At 43.6% G+C, this 20,359-nt stretch overlaps 1 protein-coding gene across 5 annotated transcripts in view; it reads left to right on the plus strand.

Annotated features, from left to right (window-relative positions):
• The window catches only part of PER3 (period circadian regulator 3), a 107,674-nt gene that overhangs the window by 17,027 nt on the left and 70,288 nt on the right, over positions 1-20,359 (plus strand). For all 5 annotated transcript variants that reach the window (XM_082273281.1, XM_082273282.1, XM_082273283.1 and 2 more), the window contains exons 4-10: positions 311-426; positions 1,230-1,431; positions 3,138-3,186; positions 17,381-17,523; positions 17,774-17,852; positions 19,050-19,156; positions 19,728-19,884. In XM_082273281.1, the coding sequence (XP_082129407.1) occupies positions 311-426; positions 1,230-1,431; positions 3,138-3,186; positions 17,381-17,523; positions 17,774-17,852; positions 19,050-19,156; positions 19,728-19,884 (853 nt within the window). The remainder of the gene's footprint in view (positions 1-310; positions 427-1,229; positions 1,432-3,137; positions 3,187-17,380; positions 17,524-17,773; positions 17,853-19,049; positions 19,157-19,727; positions 19,885-20,359) is intronic.

The raw sequence follows: 20,359 nt of genomic DNA on the forward strand, positions 1-20,359 counted from the left end.
AATTCGCTCCAGGTCGCCCCGAAGTAATACAGGACCCTTTTTCTAAGTCGAAGCGACTTGTGTCGCTCCTATTAGAACGGGTCCTGTACTACTCAATGGACCGCGACTGTGCGCGACTTGTCAGGCTGACCAAGTGGCCTGACAAGTCGTATTAGTGTGAACCGGCACTTAATGTAATGTTTACAATTAAAAACTCAGAGGAGAGAGGGCATAGAAAAAAAATAATTTACTTTGCAGTGCCAGAGGGCATAATTTACCTGTAATAAAACTTACACGGTCTACAATAATGTAATATTTTCTTCTTCTCCAGCGAACAGTGCGTTTTTCCAGGTCCTCACCGAAAGCGGAACGGCGCGTATGGGTACCACTGTACATACGATTGAGGATCTGGAAATGATGACATCAGAGCACCCACCAAAAAACACGGTATGTGTCATAGAGTTTTATGCTAAGGACCTCGTAGTCAAGCAAGGAAGGAAAAGTGTTGTTGCCTGTAAAGACAAATCCCATCCAAAGTTTTGGGTTTCTAGTGTACTATGGGGGCAATGTTTGGGCGAACCAGAAATTTTTGGTTATGAAGGCTTCTCAGTTGATGCTAGCAGCTGTCTTTCCTCTCTGCCAAGTGAAATTCTGATTGGGTATCTGCTTTGCCTGTTGACATCTCTAGCAACTTCTCAGAAGTTCAGAACTGACCGCAACCCAACTTTGTTCTCCAACCCAACTTTGTTCTCCAACCCAACTTTGTTCTCCAACCCAACTTTGTTCTCCAACCCAACTTTGTTCTCCAACCCAACTTTGCTCTCCAACCCAACTTTGCTCTCCAACCCAACTTTGTTCTCCAACCCAGCTTGGCTCTGCCATGATTTCCTTGATGCCATATATCTGTTGGCTTTTCTCATTTAAAAAAGGGGAAAGCCTATGTTTTCTGGGGTTCCCATGCAGGCACCACATGTAAGGAGTCCTTGCTAGCCACAATTGATGACATTTTCCGTTTTGGGGTTTAAAGACACTTTGATGCTTTTGACCTCCTCCTTCCTTCCTTCTTTTTTTTTTTTTTTTTCTTCTTCTTCTTCAATGGAGAAGGGGTCAAACTATTGGATGTTCTTTTGATTACTAAAATATCTTCACTCCTGCGGTGAGACTTCATGTTTATTGCTGACATCTGAGATGTTCTGACGAAAACCTAGAATGAATATTCTCATAATGTTCTTGTTCATCATCCTTTCCAGGATACGTTTGTGATCGTGTTCTCGCTGACCTCTGGGAAGATGGTGTACATCTCGGAACAGGCTGCCTACATCCTGAATTGTAAAAAGAAGCTGTTGGACTCATTGCGCTTCGTGGAGCTCCTGGCTCCTCAGGACGTCAGCGTCTTCTACAAACACACCACCCAGTCTCATCTTCTGCCCTGGAATATTGGAGCAGAGACAGGTAAGACAAAGATGGACACATGGCTACTAGAACTGGAAGACCTTGGCAAACTTGCTACTTGATTACTGTATTTACAAAATAAAAATTTAAAGGATTTACCTTTTCCAAGTCCCTTTTTACATTATCTGTGGTCTCTCATTACAACAGAGATATACTCATTGATATATTTATTATATAGTTCTCAAATGTGATCGACAATAACTATTTAGTTCTCTCTCATTTATAGATTTTTTGTTGCGCTAGAAGGCAGGGCTGAAATGTAAATGCCACTCTATGTCTTTCCTAAAAGTATAACTCCAGCCAAAACGTTTTTTTCTAGTCCTTGATACACGAAGGATGGGTCAGAACCCCTGTCAGGTTTTTAGTGTGTTGTCCTCATTGGGGACCTCTAATCTCACTAGTTGTCCTGGTGACTGTAGTCACCAGGTGTGAAACTGGGGAGTAATTCAAAGCTCTACAGTTGTCGACCAGAGCAGAAGTTCAGCAGATATACCTATTGTGCTCCCAGCTGTCTGAGATGGGATTTCCCTTATTTTGGTGAGATTTCCACATGTTTCTGGTTGTTGTGTTTCTGGGGTCAGGACGTATATGACGCTTTTCCACTGCATGGAACCGAACGGTTTGGCTCGCTTTTCCGCTTTTCCACTGCATGGTACCGCATGGTACGGTTTTGGAACGGTTTGGTACGGCATGGCGGCGCTTTTCCACTGCATGGAACCGAACGGTTTGGCTCGCTTTTGCACTTTTCCACTGCATGGTACCGTGTTGGAACGGTACGGCGGCGCTTTTCCACTACATGGAACCGAACGGTACGGCTCGTTTAAACAGTATCACCTCGGTTGTGGTTCCAAGAGGGCCGTACCGATACCATATCCCACAATCCTTTGCACGCAGCCTTGACTGTTTGTCACTACTAGCCACTGATTGGTCAGAGAATCTTTGTTATCCCACCCACTTACTATTAGTGGTAAAGCAAACTGTACCGAACCGTTCTAACACCGTACCATGCGGTACCATGCAGTGGAAAACCAAACCGAGCCAAGCCGGGCCGAGTGGAGCCGAGCCGGTACTTGCAGTGGAAAAGTGCCAATAGAAAATGTCCTTGCGGGGATACAGACCACAAAAAAAGCAGCAAGATCCCCATTTTCCAAGGACACTAGTAGGTTTTAGGCCATGCCCACCCTTGTGGTAAGCACACTCTCTAGATATTCAGCGGATAATGTGAGAGCTTCAGTGGCGAGTAAAGTTTTACGTTGTTGAATGGCGCAGTTGGGGCCTAACTTGAGTCCTCTGTGCTTTAGCTCACGAGATAATTGGTTTAGAACTTTTCTCTCAACTTTTCAAAGCAAACCAAGTTTTGACTGGAGGTACACTTTAAAATAGAAGTGCTTGTCCCAAAACACAAAGCCTGTTTGGCTAATCTTCTCATTATTGTTGTACAGGATTTCTGTAGCGCCAACAGTCTGTGCATTGTTTTAGGATATAGAGACTGTACATTTGTATATATTGTATGTACACACATAATCCTTGGTTTAATGTTGAACTCTGAGCTATGGAATGGGGGGGGGGATTTTTCCAGTTTTTTTCTATTTATTTTTTATCAAACATCGTATTGTGGGTAACTTTTTTTTTTTTTTTTTCCTTTTTGTGTTTAAATATTTTACAAATAAAATCTATTGAAACTGCTAATGTATTTGTTTTTCCAGCTTCTCTTTATGAGTACACCCAAGTGAAGTCGTTTTTCTGTAGAATTAGGTAAGTCCGTGTTTTTTTGTTTCTCGTATCATGCTTGTGTGTGCGTTATATATATATATATATATATATATATATATATATATATATATATATAAATAATAGTTGTGTGTTTTGTCTAATAATCCAATTGTTTATCTACAAAATATATATTCTGATTCTCAATGGTGCAATGCCATACAATTCTAAAACTTCCAAATGTGTTATTTACTGGGAATTATCACAAAAGATCCACCACAGATGGTGCCTCACCCCAGTGCAAATGTACAAGTTTTCCAAAGCCTCGTACACACGCACCGATTGTTGGCCGTAAATTTTCGGCCAACGTGCGATCGGCCGATTTTCGGCTTGTTAGTATGATGCTTCCGACAACCGACTGCGACTTTTCGGCCGAACAAAATCTGGTGTGCATGCTATAAAATTTTTGTTGGCCAACAACAGAACGGCCGATTGTTCCTCAGTCAGTACAGATTTCGGCCGACAAAAATCAGATGAGCAAGACTGGGCATGCTCAGAGAAGAAAAAACACACTGAAAGTAAACCAGCACATGACATCACTTCTGAAGTTGGTTTTTGTTGGCCGAAAAAATTTGTGTGCAGTCTAGAGCACATTTCAACCAACACAACAACACTGGACAAAAGACGGCCGATCGGTCGGCCAACAATCGGTGCGTGTGTACGAGGCTTAAGATAGATGATAATCTATGTTGGAGGGGGTTGCTCTCACAAGGGTTCCCTAATTCACATTCTTTGGGAATACCCCCCACTTCTGCCCTTTCTGGAAAAAGTTTTCTCCATTTTCAGAGATCACTGGAATTCTAACCGACCCCTGTTCAGCCCTGGCTATCCTGAGTTTTACCCGGTGAAATCTCAATTAAAATTATTTAAACCTAAAATAATGTGATTGTTTGCCTAGAGGTCTACCCCTGGGTAGCACACACACAGGAGAGTTATTTTTGGAAATGCCTTTAGCTACCAGTTTCCTTTTTCTAAGGCCAGCCATAGACTGTTTGAATCTCGGCTGGTTCACTTCCATATCCAGCTTTGGATCGCATTATATACAGTATGCAGACCTCACACATGAGCAGACGCCACAGGAACATTTGGTCTTGGGGCCTGCTGCTGGAGGTTGCCTGTATCCAATGCCAAATGGCCCACTCTCCCTGTAGCTATGCTACTCTTCTCTGCTTGGCCTTAGGAGGGGAGAAACCAAGGGGGTAAACCAACTCCCGAGGTCTTCCTCTAGACCTGAACTGTCCCACTGGAGCTCTCCTACTCTCTCAGGAACCCCAGGGCACCCGGCCCTTCCCCCTGAGGGTTGCAGAGCAGGAGCACAGCAGCTAGATGTTGCTTCTCATTCCTCTCCAGTCTGCCCCACCTCTCTTCCTGGTCCTGCCTAAACTCCTAACCTTCTCTTAGGGGGAGGAGGCATCTTAAAGGGGACCTGCTGTACCTCCTGACTACACCATAGTGCCTGGTAGGGACCTGCAACAAGTCTGCACATGTGCAGAAAGCTGCGGGTCTTTGCCAGTCGTTGGGAACCATGGGGCATCTGCATATGCACTGGGGCTTTGTTGAAAGTGGTGCATTTGAAGAGAAGCCGTGGGTCTCTGCCAAGTGCCATTGCATCTCTATGCATGGATAAGATCTCCTGTGAAGAAAGCCACGCAAGAGCAGAGTGGCGAAGTTCACTTTTGGCTACCAGGATAACAAAGTTGAAATCCATGGACTAGGCAGGCTAGGATGTGAAGTTGCCACGTGATGTCCACACTTGCCTAATTCTCTTCTGCAGCTTCCTAAATGGCAATACCATCTCCTTACCCCAAGTGATCTGAGTAGTGAGAATAAGACAGTCTCCATGACAACCAAAATGCTGCGCACCGCAGTCTACTGTACTCTGCCCATAAACAGCGTGCAGAGAAACTGGATAATGCTATTAGGGCTTTTGTATCGCCAAAAAAAAAAATTCTTCATGTGCATCACTGATATTGTGATTGTATACCTGTTCTGTAAACTTTGGGTTTTATTTATAAAATTTTGCAGAGCTTTTCGTCCTGTTAAACTGCTTGTGCATTCGTTCTGTGCAAATTTGGGGCAAAATCTAATTTTACAAGGCTTTTTTTATCTGCAGGTGGAATGTTGTTTTTTTTTTTTTTTTTCGTTCATACAGAATGGAGAAAATCACTGCATTATGGATACTAGATGGAGCTGGTGATCATAGGAAATAAATACTTTTAGTATGATTGTCAGCGCCATCTAGTGGCCATATTAGTGTATTTTACTGATTCGCTCAATTCTAAATTATCTATCTATTCTGTAAGAAGAATGAAATTGCCTAATACCATTTGTCTTGCCCCACATCGTTGCAGAATGAATGTAGTTTTGCAGGATGAATAGCACTGACAATTTTTGATAAATGCACCCAATGTCTCTATCTTAATTATGCATAAAAATAAAAATGGAGCTGTCGGTTGGTGGCCCAGAAAAGCAGGACATTCATTACCATATCCTCAGAATGGAGCACCATGCTGGTGAGATCTCGTTTTGAGGGCTTAAAAGAGAAGTCCACCCTAAAACGAAAATCCCTGCTTCTATAGATCTCCACGTTCTAACATTAATTTATCTAGCCCTGTAAGGAAGGAAGAGATCAGTATACATACTTTTTTTTTTTTTTTTAAACTGATCCGACCCGATCTCCAAAGGCGGAATCTCTGCAGAGGACAACGCCGACAGCGGCTGCGAAATGAAAGGGAAGTGACATCACCCATAGAGTTACTATGGGATTTCCGCTGTCGGCTGTGTCTTCTGAACCGGCCTCCAGAGCGAAGCCGCAGCTGACAGCTCAGTGTGGGATCGAGTCGGATCGGCTTAAAAAAAAAAAAAAAAAAAAAAAAAAAAAAAAAGGTAAGTATACTGATTTCTTCTTAGTGTTAGAATGTGGAGATCTATAGATGCAGGGATTTTCGTTTTAGGGTGGACTTATCATTTATTTGGTCCATTTGGATGCCAATTTTTTGTTCTACTTTTAGCTGCATATCTTTTCTGGGTATTGTGCCTTGGCTACAAGCAATCATGCGGCACACGTGGATTTTATGATTTACCACCAAGTCAGTTCAATGTTTGTAATCATTGCTATTTCATTTGGCCTTAGATGAGCGCGTTCACCTTTTTTATTACCTTTTATTACACTAAGCAGAAATGTCCTATAAATTAAATTCTTTATTATAATCTCAAATGTATCAATAAAATCAACATCTAAAATGTGAAAATGAGTTTGCTATTAAAAAAACATAAATGAGTAAAAAAAAAAAAGTCCAATCAGAACAAGCATGAATTGACTTCAATCATCACAGAATCTGCTGCTGTTTTACTGAATTACATAACACCCCCCCTCCCCCCAGCCAGTCTATTAACACCAGCCATCGTGACATACCGCAGAAGCTCTGGACTTATACAATGATTTTGCGCTCTGATCAGCATGTAACAGGGTAAGCATCATTTAATTAATGTCATGTACGGATTAAGCGCCAAAAAAAAAAAACAAGTCCTATTGACATCTATGCAACACGACTGCTATTCAACACACATTCACCGGGCTAATTAGCGGAGGGGAGTCAGTTCTAGGAATGGCCTCCAGTCTACTCAATAATGAAGAGATACAAAGGCTCTCTTTATTATTATCCGGGGTGGAATGTTTTTTAGGGCATTTGACAGTCCGCTAGGAGATATGTTACCTCCCTAACACCTGTTTTAACCCTCTAAAGCCCACAGCGCCACACGCAGTTGCACCAAGGCCCCATTCATTTCAATGGATTGTGTTTGGTGGCGGTACTGCCTGCTGAAGAAGACATTTGGTAACATTTTTACCGCTGCATGTCTTCTACCACCTCTGTTATGTTAAGCCTTGAAGTAAAGGACATCTACGCCAATCAGATTGCATCTGTTCTTGTAAGTTTGCTGAGAAGTACTTGTACAAGGATCATGTCTTCAAGCGGCATGACAGGTTGATATGGGTGGTAAAACTAGGGATGCACCAATCCGATTCGGATCGGATATCGGCGCCGATATGGCCATTATAGCTGGATCGGGGGATCGGTAACATTGACCGATCCACTCGCCGATCCAGTTTTTGCTTAGTAACGGCTCAGCCATCCCTTACTTGGTGCAGTAGTAGTATGGGATGGGAGCCGCTACTTCCTGTATAGTCCCGGCTCACAGGCGGAGTGATATCAGATGCCCTCCGCCTGTGAATGGAGGAGCCGAACACATGAAGCAACGGCTTTGCTCTGTACTTAAGCCGCTTGCTTTGTGTGTAGCTCCGGATCGGTTTCGGTATCGGCGATTTCACAACGCCAGGTATCAGGTCCAAAAAAGTTGGATCAGTGCATCCCTAGGTAAAACCGCAGCTCAACCGTCAGCCCCTATTACTAATCAGGGACCAATCCGAGTGCTTTCCTATCATGTGATCAATATGTCAGCTATTGATCACTTGCTGGCTTGAAGCTTCTATGACAAAAGAAGCCACTTTAGCCTTGAAGTGATACTAAACATGTCATACTTGCCTGCTCTGTGTAATGGTTTTGCACAGAGCAGCCCGGATTCCTCCTCCTCTTCGGCTCTCCTGGCCCCTCCTTCCTGCTGAGTGCCCCCATAGCAAGCAGCTTGCTATGGGGGCACCCAAGCCGGTGTCCATTCAGACATGGAGCCGTGGCCCGGCCCCATCCCCTCTCTCCTCATTGGCTCACTGACTTTGACTGCAGCTGGTGCCAATGGCGTTTCGCCTCCGCCTCTATATATTATATAATATATAGCGGTTTGGAGGGGAGAGCAACCCCTCCCTTTCACACAGACCAGAGGAACTAATGTAAAGGCTGTCAATCACAGGCTGTGTGCTGGGGATCCCTCCCTGTTACCTTTTAGTGTCAGGAAAACTTGTCAGAGGTGACTCATGTTGATAGCTCCACCCAACGCATTTCGTCTCAGTCTTGATGTCACTTCCTGGTGCGTGAAATGCACGCCCGGATATACAGGAAGTTGGGAAATGTGAGAGGCTTTTTCAGAATATTGGTGATGCTGGGACGTATTTGAGCCTAGCATGATCTTTTAAATGTGAGTGCTTTGTGCATTCATTTAACGTTTTTTAATCACAGTGGGGACTTTGGAGTGGTTTTCCCTTCCATAGTTACATAGTAGGTGAGGTTGAATAAAGACAATAGTCCATCCAGTTCAACCTGTGTAGGTGTGCGTGGCCGTAATCATCTCACATACCCCTGAATGTTCTGATCCTTGAGATGTAAGTCTAAGAGTCTTTTGAAAGCCACCATACTTCCTGCAGAAGCCACCTCTTGTGGTAGAGAATTCCACAATCTTGTAGCCCTAACAGTAAAGAACCCCCCACGTTGCCTGAGGTTAAAACGCCTCTCCTCTAATCGCATTGCATGCCCTCGAGTCCTTGTGACAATCCCTTCGACTGAACAGCTTTTTTTCTAAGTTGAGGTCCCCATTGAGATATTTGTAAATTGCTATCATGTCCCCTCTCAGGCGTCTCTTCTCCCCTACTGTGGATGTGTTTTGAAAAATAGTTTTGGGACTTTTTATCTTGAAGGCATCTGAACATGTAATTATACACTGACTGCTCAACAACGAGCGGTTATTATTATTCATTATTCTATATATATATATATATATATATATATATAGATAGATAGATAGATAGATAGATAGATAGATAGATAGATTATTATTATATATATATATATATATTATTCAGCACACTTTTTTTTTTTTTTTTTTCATTTATTTTTGCACTTGAGAGTATTGCGATTTATATTTAGAGCGTCAATTATTTCTGTATGTCACATGGAGGGCTGCATATAGTGGTTATTGTTCATACATTATATTATAAGGTGTATTAGTGATCTGCTGCGATTTTACTATTCTATTTAGTGAATTTATGAATTATTAGTTTGTGTTTTTTCCACTGGCGTCTTTGTTTTTTCTTTGCTTTTAGCTCTATTAGTCCTTTTGCTGCATTGATCTTATGTGTATTGATCACTTTAGGATTTAAATGGATTTGGCATCTTGGGGGGTGGAAGGTACTTTCTCAATGTGTGTGTATATACGAGTACTTCCCCTTGTGACTTGAGAACTTAAGAGATCCATTTAAGTCAAAACCCAGTATCTGTTTTTGTGTTTTGGGGGGGGGGGGTTTGTCAGCAGCAGCATGGGATGTCCATTGCATTTGATTCATCCAAGTGCAGCTCTTTTATGCCGGTTTCTTGAGTGGTACATTGATTGTGTTTGAAGTCTGACAGTATATTGATCATTCATTACAAGTGATTAAAGTCTATATCGATCTGATTATACAATACCGCCCTATAATTCCTAGTTTGTTTGAATGGCCAGGAAATGTCAATTAGAAAGTTTACCTAATAAAGATGGACTTTTTTTTTAAATGTTACATAGGTGCTGATCGATATTGGTTTGTTGCTAAGAGCCATATTGGATTTTGCTCCCTTAATTGCAGGTGGATCTGTATTTGTCAGGGTGGCTAAAAAAACATTAATTTTTTGTTTTTAACAAAAAATCAGATTTTTTTAAAATTTAAATTCCCCACCACAGCACCCTGCGGGTATACGGCCCCCACCACAGCATCCTGCGGGTATATGGCCCCCACCGCAGCACCCTGCGGATGTATGGCCCCCACCGCAGCACCCTGCGGATGTATGGCCCCCACCGCAGCACCCTGCGAATGTATGGCCCCCACCGCAGCACCCTGCGTATATATGGCCCCTGCTGCTGCACCCTGCGGATGTATGGCCCCCACTGCAGCACCTTGCGGATGTATGGCCCCCGCCACAGCACCCTGCGGATGTATGGCCCCCACCGCAGCACCCTGCGTATGTATGGCCCCCACCGCAGCACCCTGCGTATGTATGGCCCCCACCGCAGCACCCTGCGTATGTATGGCCCCCACCGCAGCACCCTGCGGATGTATGGCCCCCGCGCTGTGGGTATATGGCCCCCGCCGCAGCACCCTGCGTATGTATGGCCCCCACCCCAGCACCCTGCGGATGTATGGCCCCCACCCCAGCACCCTGCGGATGCATGGCCCCCGCGCTGTGGGTATATGGCCCCCGCCGCAGCACCCTGGGGGTATATGGCCCCCGCCGCAGCACCCTGGGGGTATATGGCCCCCGCCGCAGCACCCTGCGGATGTATGGCTCCGCCGCAGCACTCTGGGGGTATATGGCCCCCGCAGCAGCACCCTGCGGATTTGCCCCCAGGTACTCTATAAATTACACTTTATCAGCAGCTTTCACTAACTTTAAGGCCACAGTCTCTTTAACAATAATTTGCAGGGGACCTTTTCAATAGCGCAGCAGCAAGATCAATCGCACATGGGACTGCAGCCGCTAACTGATTAAAATGCTTAGATGTGACAACCGGCTCATACACCAGACAGTAAACCCAATCATTAGTCATCCTATCAGTGTCTGGTTATGCAACCGTGTTTGCAATTAGTCTTCTGCCTCGTGTACGAAGGATTAAAGCACGATGCCTGGTTGGGTCTTTGGTCACATGGTCGTGCCATTTTATATTAGAACGATTTGACAAGTGATGGGGTAAGATTAGATTCTTTCCATAACTGTTCCTGAAAATGTCACCATGTTGACTGCGTGCAAAAAAGGGAGTGGGGTTGAAGAGCAGGTTCCTTGAAGTGATGAATCGGAGTTGCATACTGTCTCTGACTTTCTACTCTTGTTTTTGAACACACAGATGGCTGTCTCTTTGGATAGAGGCTTTTTGAATGGTTGTCTAGGCACAATATGCTGCCAGTAGATTTCTGGGGGGGGGGGGGGGGTGGGGGTTGTTAATGTTAACATGAGAGATTTTATGTTTTTAATTAGGACCAGTTACGACTAGACTAGAGCAAGGCTCTTTAAATTATTGCGGTTTTGCAGGCTTAAATTTGTAAAATGTAAGGGGTCAGAGGTCACCTGTAGTCTGACGGTTGCTGCCTGACCCCACTCTTTGTCTGCCGGTGCAATGGGCAAGGTCATCTATTTGTCAGGACAGCTACAGGTCACGTGATCTCCAACTTGAGCTCAAAATGTATACTGGAGAAGCATACGGATAAAGTCCATAGAATTAAAATCACTTACCATTCAATTTTTTGAATGAGCCTAACCCCTGTCCCATTGTGACTAGACTACGGGATACATAGATTCTGATTTGGGAATTTCCTTAGTATATATTAACAAAGAAGCCAACATTGCCACCTTTTCCATCCGTTGTCATCTGTTTTCCATCCGTTGTCATCTGTTTTCCATCCGTTGTCATCGGTTTTCCATCCGTTGTCATCTGTTTTCCATCCGTTGTCATCTGTTTTCCATCCGTTGTCATCTGTTTTCCATCCGTTGTCATCTGTTTTCCATCCGTTGTGATCTGTTTTCCATCCGTTGTGATCTGTTTTCCATCCGTTGTGATCTGTTTTCCATCCGTTGTCATCGGTTTTCCATCCATTGTCGTCTGTTTTCCATCGGTTTTCCATCCGTTGTGATCTATTTTCCATCCGTTGTCATCTATTTTCCATCCGTTGTCATCTGTTTTCCATCCGTTGTCATCTGTTTTCCATCCGTTGTCATCTGTTTTCCATCCGTTGTCATCTGTTTTCCATCCGTTGTCATCGGTTTTCCATCCGTTGTGATCTATTTTCCATCCGTTGTGATCTATTTTCCATCCGTTGTGATCTGTTTTCCATCCGTTGTGATCTGTTTTCCATCCGTTGTCATCTGTTTTCCATCCGTTGTCATCTGTTTTCCATCCGTTGTCATCTATTTTCCATCCGTTGTCATCTGTTTTCCATCCGTTGTCATCTGTTTTCCATCCGTTGTCATCTGTTTTCCATCCGTTGTCATCTGTTTTCCATCCGTTGTCATCGGTTTTCCATCCGTTGTCATCGGTTTTCCATCCGTTGTGATCTATTTTCCATCCGTTGTGATCTGTTTTCCATCCGTTGTCATCTGTTTTCCATCCGTTGTCATCTGTTTTCCATCCGTTGTCATCTGTTTTCCATCCGTTGTCATCTGTTTTCCATCCGTTGTCATCTGTTTTCCATCCGTTGTCATCTGTTTTCCATCCGTTGTCATCTGTTTTCCATCCGTTGTCATCTGTTTTCCATCCGTTGTCATCTGTTTTCCATCCGTTGTCATCTGTTTTCCATCCGTTGTCATCTGTTTTCCATCCGTTGTCATCGGTTTTCCATCCGTTGTCATCGGTTTTCCGTCCGTTGTCATCGGTTTTCCGTCCGTTGTCATCGGTTTTCCGTCCGTTGTCATCGGTTTTCCGTCCGTTGTCATCGGTTTTCCGTCCGTTGTCATCCGTTTTTCGTCCGATCCGTTTTTTTGACGGTTGAAAAATAGGGCATTCATCCGTTCAAAAAAAAAAAAAACGGACATTGACGGAAGCGGATGAAAACGGATGTTAACTGATGATCATCCATTGTCATCCCTTTTTACATAGAGATGCATTGATGTCCGTTTTTCATCCGTCAACGGATGGATGAAAAACGGACAAACGGACCGTATGTGTGAAAGGGGCCTAAGGCTTGTAAGTGGAGTTTTAAAAGCTTCCTTTAAAAGAAGACCTAAACTTTTTTTGAGCCTTCTGTAATTGTTGGAAGTAGAACGCGCGTGTTTTGGGTATTTGTGCGAGTTGGCTTCTGAATAGCGCAGTCATTTCTTCCACTCTTATTGGAGATAAAGGCAGCATTTAAAAATAAATAATTGATGAATGTCACGATTTCCTCTCCTTTTTTTTGTGCTAGCCAGAAAATAATTGATCTTGGAATAACACCGCAATCTTTTTTTTTCAATTAAATTTCGATTACATAATCGTCCAAGCTTTGCAAGTGATGATTTACAGGTTCCTGCTAAAAATAAGTAGACCTACATTTTTTTTGAGCCTTCTATATTATTGTCAATGGAACAGTGTGTTCCAGGCTATTTGTATGTCTTGGCTCCTGAATAGGGCAGTTTTTTGTTTATGAACGATTGGAGATAAAGGCAGCACTAAAAAAATAAAAATAAATTAAATATCACAATTTCTGCTCCTTTTTTTGTGCTAGCCAGGAAATAATTGGTTGTGGAATAACATGACAACCTTTCCTATCATTTCATTTCTGTTACATAATCAGACAGAGTGGACTGTCAGTCACACATTGCTGAAGTGCTGTACTAACTGTATAGCTTATTGAAACGTTCGACCTTCTGTTACAGTGGATGAAAGACCCGTCGTGTTCATGCTTTCTACACAAAAATAAAACTCTGAACACGTGGCCGTATGGCTCTATGCAATGGAAAGAAAGAACAAGAAAGAAAACAAGCAGAGATTAGAAATAGATTTGCTATAATAATTTTTAATGTTGTCATCACTCTATTCTCTTCACCCCAATCTGCTTCTTGCCATGTTTTTCTGTGAATGAAGCAAACGTTTTCCTCCCTCCTGCTTTAAAATTAAAAAATACAAATAAATAAATCGATCAAATAAAATTCTGTTATGAAAGCGTCCTGTAAAACCAGATTCAGACCTGCATCGGGCAGGACTATTGAGAAACAAGAGTACTATTTTTGCAAGACAATATTGAGAGTTCTTATGTAAGACATTCTAAGATAGAACCACATTTTTAGTCCTCCTATTTCCCATAATCCCCCCCTTCTACACCTCACAAATCACTTTACAGTCAGGTCGTGTTCAGAAGTATGATTCTTGCTAACTTTTCAAGTATGTGTCGCATATTTTTGTATATTAAAGTGGTTGTAAAGCTCAGACATGAAAAGTGAATGAAGCATATCCCTCTATAGCAGTAGTTCTTAACTCCAGTCCTCAGGACCCACTAATGGCGCTTTTCCACTGCATAGAACCGTACCAGCTCGGCACGCTTTTGTGCTTTTCCACTGCGGTACCGCATGGTATAGGGTCGGGTTGGAACGGTACGGTACGGTATAGGTTTGCTTTTCCACTGCATGGAACCGAACGGTACGGTACGGTACGGCTCTGAAAAAACAGTACCTACTCGATTGCGGTTCCAACAGGTACCAAACTGGTACCATATTCCACAATCCTTTGCATGCAGTCACTACTAGCCACTGATTGGTCAGAGAATCCCACCCACCCCGTTGTTATCCCACCCACTTAACTTTAGTACTACTTTAGTGGAAAAGCAAACCTATACCGTACCGTACCGAACCGTTCCGACACTATACCATGCGGTACCAGCAGTGGAAAAGCAAACCGGGCCAAGCAGGGCCGAGTAGAGCCGAGCCGGTACTAGCCTGTACTTGCAGTGGAAAAGTGCCATAACAGGCCAGATTTTAAAGAGGTTGTAAACCTCAGAATTTTTTTTTTTTTTAAAAACGAACACCTGAAAGACAAACTCATAATGAGCTAGTATGCATCGCATACTAGCTCATTATAAAATACGAACGAAAATTAGAACAAAGGCCCGCAGTGCCGACCGTTCATCTGTCTCATGGGTGACATGTTCGGTCGCCCTACTTCCAGGTTTGGGGCATTCCGGCCATCTGATTGGCTGGAGCCGCAATGACGTCACTCCCGCGCATGCGCGTCGGAACCGAAGATCACGGCACGGGGCTCTGAAGGAACGGCACGAGCGGCCATTCCTTCAGAGCGCATGCGCCAGTGACGTCACTGGCTGCATGTAAGGTAAATATCTCCTAAACGGTGCATGTTTACAGTACCTATAGGTAAGTCTTATCATAGGCTTACCTATAGGTACAAGTTGCAGAGGAGGGTTTACTTCCTCTTTAAGTATTCCCTTGGGGAGATGCAGACTGGAATACTGCAATCACTGAGCAGCAATGATATCACCTGTGATGTACTTCACTTATCTTGCAAACCTGGCCTGTTAGTGGGTCCTGAGGACCGGAGTTGAGAACCACTGCTCTATACTGTGTACTTGTCTCAACCCAGAGCACTAAGTGTCATTTCTGTCTGCTGCCTCCTTCCTCTGCTATCACTTCTGACAAGTTTTCCTGACACCAAGAGAAAAAAGGTGACCGGGAGGGAGCTCCAGTACACAGCCTGAGAGTGACAGCCTCCACTATGTTCCTGTGTACTGTGTAAAAGGGGGGGGGGTCTCCAATCAGCTCTCCAAGATCTCCTCACTGAGCTTTACAGAGTGCAATTTCAGCTCTTGGAAATCTTGTGAAAAGTGACTCATGCTGATAGCAGAGGAAGGAGGCAGCAGACAGAAATGACACTTAGTGCTCTGGAATGAGACAAGCACACTATAGAGTTATAAACTTTGTGCATATTTCATGTCTGAGGTTTACAACCACTTTTAGCTGGCCATAGATGAGTCAAATTTTGGCTGGTTACGCAGGGACCCCTGTTTGGCAGAAGTTGGATCTTTAGATCAGCGTTTTTTGAACAGGAATGTTAAGATATTTTGGTGATCAGTGGCTGCAGTCATTGATCAGTGTATTCTGGCAGTGGAGATTTCCACTGTCAAAATACAATATCTTTGCTTGAGTGGATGGAGAAATACTGTTCACTACTATTCTTGGCCTGCTTAAGTCTTTAGAAGCAGTGCTTGGCACTAATTTTTTATCCCCAGAAATTACATAGTTACATAGTTAGTGAGGTTGAAAAAAAGACATCAGTCCATCCAGTTCAACCTATGATGTGTGTGTGTGTGTTTGCTTTTAACCGTACATTGTATACCCCTGTATGTTGTGGTCTTTAAGGTGTCCATCTAACAGTTTTTTGAAACTATCAATGCTCCCCGCTGATACCACTGCTTGTGGAAGAGAATTCCACATCCTTACCGCTCTTAGTGAAGAACCCCTTACGCACTTTAAGGTTAAACCGCCTTTCCTCTAGTTTTAGTGAGTGGCCACGTGTCTTATTGTATTCCCTTTCTCTGAATAGTTTGTTCCTTATGCTCGGGTCGCCAGTACAGTATTTGTACATTGATATCATATCCCCCCTCAATCGTCTCTTCTCCAGAGAGAATAAGTTCAGTGCTTGTAGTCTTTCTTCGTAGCTGATGTCCTCCATTCCCCTAATCATTTTTGTTGCCCTTCTCTGGACTTTCTCCAGTTCCAGCACATCCTTCCTGAGGACCGGTGCCCAGAACTGGACAGCATACTCCAGATGTGGCCGGACCAGAGTCTTGTAGAGTGGGAGAATAATCTCTTTATTTCTGGAGTGAATCCCCTTTTTTATACATCCCAGTATTTTGTTGGCTTTGCTTGCGGCAGCCTGGCATTGCATGCCACTGCCAAGCCTGTTGTCTACCAGTACCCCTAAGTCCTTTTCCATCCTAGACTCACCCAGAGGTTCCCCCCCTAGTGAGTAGCTTGCTTTCTGGTTTCTGGCCCCCAAGTGCATTACTTTCGTTTTTCAACATTAAACCTCATCTGCCATGTAGTTGCCCACTCCGTTATTTTGTTCAGGTCCGCTTGTAAGGTTTCCACATCCTGCATAGAAGATATTGGCATGCCTAATTTAGTATCATCTGCAAATACTGAGATTGTACTAGATATCCCCTCCTCTAGATCATTTATGAATAAATTAAACAGGATTGGTCCCAGGACAGAACCCTGGGGGACCCCACTTTCCACACCCGCCCAATCCGAGTACTCCCCATTAATCACCACCCTCTGTACTCTCCCCTGGAGCCAGTTCTCTATCCAGGTACTCACCTTATGGTCCATACCTACCTTCCTTAGTTTGTACAGTAAGCGTTTGTGGGGAACGGTGTCAAAGGCCTTAGCAAAGTCCAGATACACCACATCCACAGGCTTACCTTTATCTAAGTGGCAGCTCACTTCATCATAGAAGGTTAATAGATTGGTTTGGCACGAACGATTTTTCATGAATCCGTGCTGATTAATACTTATAATACCGTTTTCATTACTAAAGTCTTGTATGTGGTCCCTTATCATCCCCTCCAAAATTTTGCAGACTACAGATGTTAGGCTGATCGGCCTATAGTTACCCGGGATATATCTCAATGCTTTGTTAATGTTCAGGAATGTTGCAACGTTGAAATTGATCACTTTTGTTTCAGAATTGATGCTGGTTACAGATTTAACTATTGTCATCATTTTAGAAGGTTTTTGTTTTTTTGTTAAATTTGCCATTAAAGTTGTATTTCCATTCTTACCAGGGGAGGAAAAGACCGTGATCATGAGCCTCGGTACAATCCCTACCGAATGACGCCGTATTCTGTGAGAGTCCGCACGTCTCCTGGTGTTGAGCCAGAGCATTGCTGTATTGCTCTGGTGGAAAGGATTCACTCGGGATACGAGGGTAATTTTTTTTTTTTTTTTTTTTTTTTTTAATCTTTTATAGATTGTCACAGATGTGACTTTGCTCAGAGTTGATGAGAGAATGGGACCAATTACATACAACGGTCCACTTTCTGCAGTTGGTGATTGAAATTTCCATTCTATGATTATTAAATACAGTTTTTTTGTCAAGTCTTTTCATGCCGTCCCTTAGTTTATAAAATAAGTGCCTTTAAGTCAGTATCCTTTACATTGTGCTATTTACATTTTAGCTCCCAGAATTCCCTTGGATAAACGGATCTTCACGACCACACACACCCCTGGCTGCGTTTTTCTAGAGGTAGACGATCGGTAAGTTTGTGGGGTTTTTTTTTTTTCTTTTAAGACTCTGTAATAAATTAAAACGGCCATAGACTGTTTGAATCTTGGCCGGTTCAGCAGGGACCAGCCAAGATTCAAACCATGTATGGACAGCTTATTGTACCCAAGTCAATCAATGGATCGATTTGGGTACAATCAGCATGTTGGATTTTTCATGCAATTATTGCCACCCTTTAGCCACCAATCGGGGATCAGTTAGGGGTACTGAATTGTTTTATTATTGGCTATCGTGGGTTATTGTCTTTTGCCTATCCTCCTTGCCCAACCATTGGTCTCCAAACATTCTAAACAAAGGGAAAGTTTACTGTCATTCAAAATTTAGGGGGGCCTGACTGGCCAGTGGGAGTGAAAAATGACCTGGTGTCAGTGGGAGTAAAGCCTTCCCTGTCTTTGGTATTAGGGGGAGGAATAGTGCCCGATCATTATTGTTGTTGTCGGTGGGAGGAATGGTGCCCCATCATTGGTGTGGGTGGGAGGAATGGTGCCCCATCATTGGTGTCGGTGGGAGGAATGGTGCCCCATCATTGGTGTCGGTGGGAGGAATGGTGCCCCATCATTGGTGTTGGTGGGAGGAATAGTGCCCCATCATTGGCGTCGGTGGGAGGAATAGTGCCCCATCATTGGTGTCGGTAGGAGGAATGGTGCCCCATCATTGGCGCCGGTGGGAGGAATAGTGCCCCATCATTGGCGCCGGTGGGAGGAATAGTGCCCCATCATTGGCGCCGGTGGGAGGAATAGTGCCCTATCATTGGCGTCGGTGGGAGGAATGGTGCCCCGTCATTGGTGTCGGTAGGAGGAATGGTGCCCCCCATCATTGGTGTCATTTGAAGGAATAGTGCACTATCTGTGTCATTTGGAGGAATGATGTCCCATCAGTGGAAGGAATAGTTGCCCATCATTGGTGTCAGTGGGAGGAATAGAGTTGCAGGAACTTTAGCTCACTGTTGCTGACAGTGTGGGAAATAATGCCCCAAAGGCAAGATAAAAGCAAGCAAGGGGCCACATCCGGCCCCTGGGATGTTGTTTGGAGACCACTGGTCTGTATGATTAATGCAACCTATTTTGTATTCTCTTGAAACATTGCTTTAGTGATATCAGTATTTTCAATTTCTGGAAGTGGTTCAGGTCTGTTCTGTCTTTATATTTACATTCCTCTTTCCATTTCAGAGCTGTACCATTGTTGGGTTACTTACCACAAGACTTGATTGGAACGTCAATGTTAATGTATCTACATCCAGAGGATCGCCTGTTAATGCTGGCCATGCACAGAAAAAGTAAGAGATGACCTGTTGTGCAGTTTTTCTAAACTGTTTGCAGAGTAGTGTAAGAATACAAAAAAAAAATTACCCATAATACAACACAAAACTATTTTCGGCTTGACCAAGTCTCCGGAGTCCTACCCTAGAATCCTGTCTTCAACCTTATATTGGACTTTTTTTTTCTCTGGGTTTCTTGGGCATTACTCTATATATGTATGTACCATGAAGAAAAAAATGCCCAAGAGGTGTAGAAATTGAGGATGATAGTTTTGGAATGTCTACACAAGGGATAGACAACCTTGGCACTCCAGTTGTTTTGGAACTACATGACCCATGAGTCATTGAGACCGACTGCTGCAAGTATGACTACCATGATGCATTTCACCACAGCTGAGGGTGAGAATGCTGAGGTTGCCTACCCCTGGTCTACACACAAGTCTGGTTTTATTTTCTTCCATTTGGCCCTGTAAATCCTGGTATATTTTTCCTGTGTGGGTAAGTGTATATAGAGTAAGGAATGCTAGTGGCAGTTGTACTACAAAATATATATATATATTTTTTTCTGATTGTTTGTTTTTCTTTTTAGTTCTGAAATATGCTGGGCAGCCGCCGTTCGAGCATTCCCCAATCAGGTTCTGCACCCAGAATGGCGACTACATCACTTTAGATACCAGCTGGTCCAGCTTTGTCAACCCCTGGAGCAGAAAAGTGGCATTTATTATTGGTCGGCACAAAGTTAGAACGTGAGTTAGCAGTGATCTCGTTTTAAATTCAATATGTCTTTATTGAAGCATTTAAAGTGATACAATGACAAAGAAACGAAAATAAAGCGAAAAACAACGAATGAGATTACAAACTGATAGCAGTTATATCCATAGGTATTAAAGCGGAGTTCCGGCCTATTTTATTAGTGATTCCTGGAGTGCTCGCTATGCTGATCAACAATTGGGCATTTTCAATTTTTTTCGGGGGTCCCTTACCTTATTTTCAGGGCATTTTTGATTGTACTATCTCCTTCTCCCACCTCTGTGGCCACGGCCACCGACATCACTTCCTCCTTTGCATTGCATCCTGGGAGCGGTTTGTCATCACTCCCAGGAGTCTGGAATCAGGAAGAACTCCCAGAACACTCCCTGGAATCAGGAAGAAGGACACAGCAGATTACACTGCGGCTTCAGATGCCCACATCCAAGATGGACGCGCCCAGACAGCGTGAGA

This window comes from Pelophylax lessonae (genome assembly GCF_965119305.1).
Source record: "Pelophylax lessonae genome assembly, chromosome: 12".
In the NCBI taxonomy this organism is placed as follows: domain Eukaryota; kingdom Metazoa; phylum Chordata; class Amphibia; order Anura; family Ranidae; genus Pelophylax; species Pelophylax lessonae.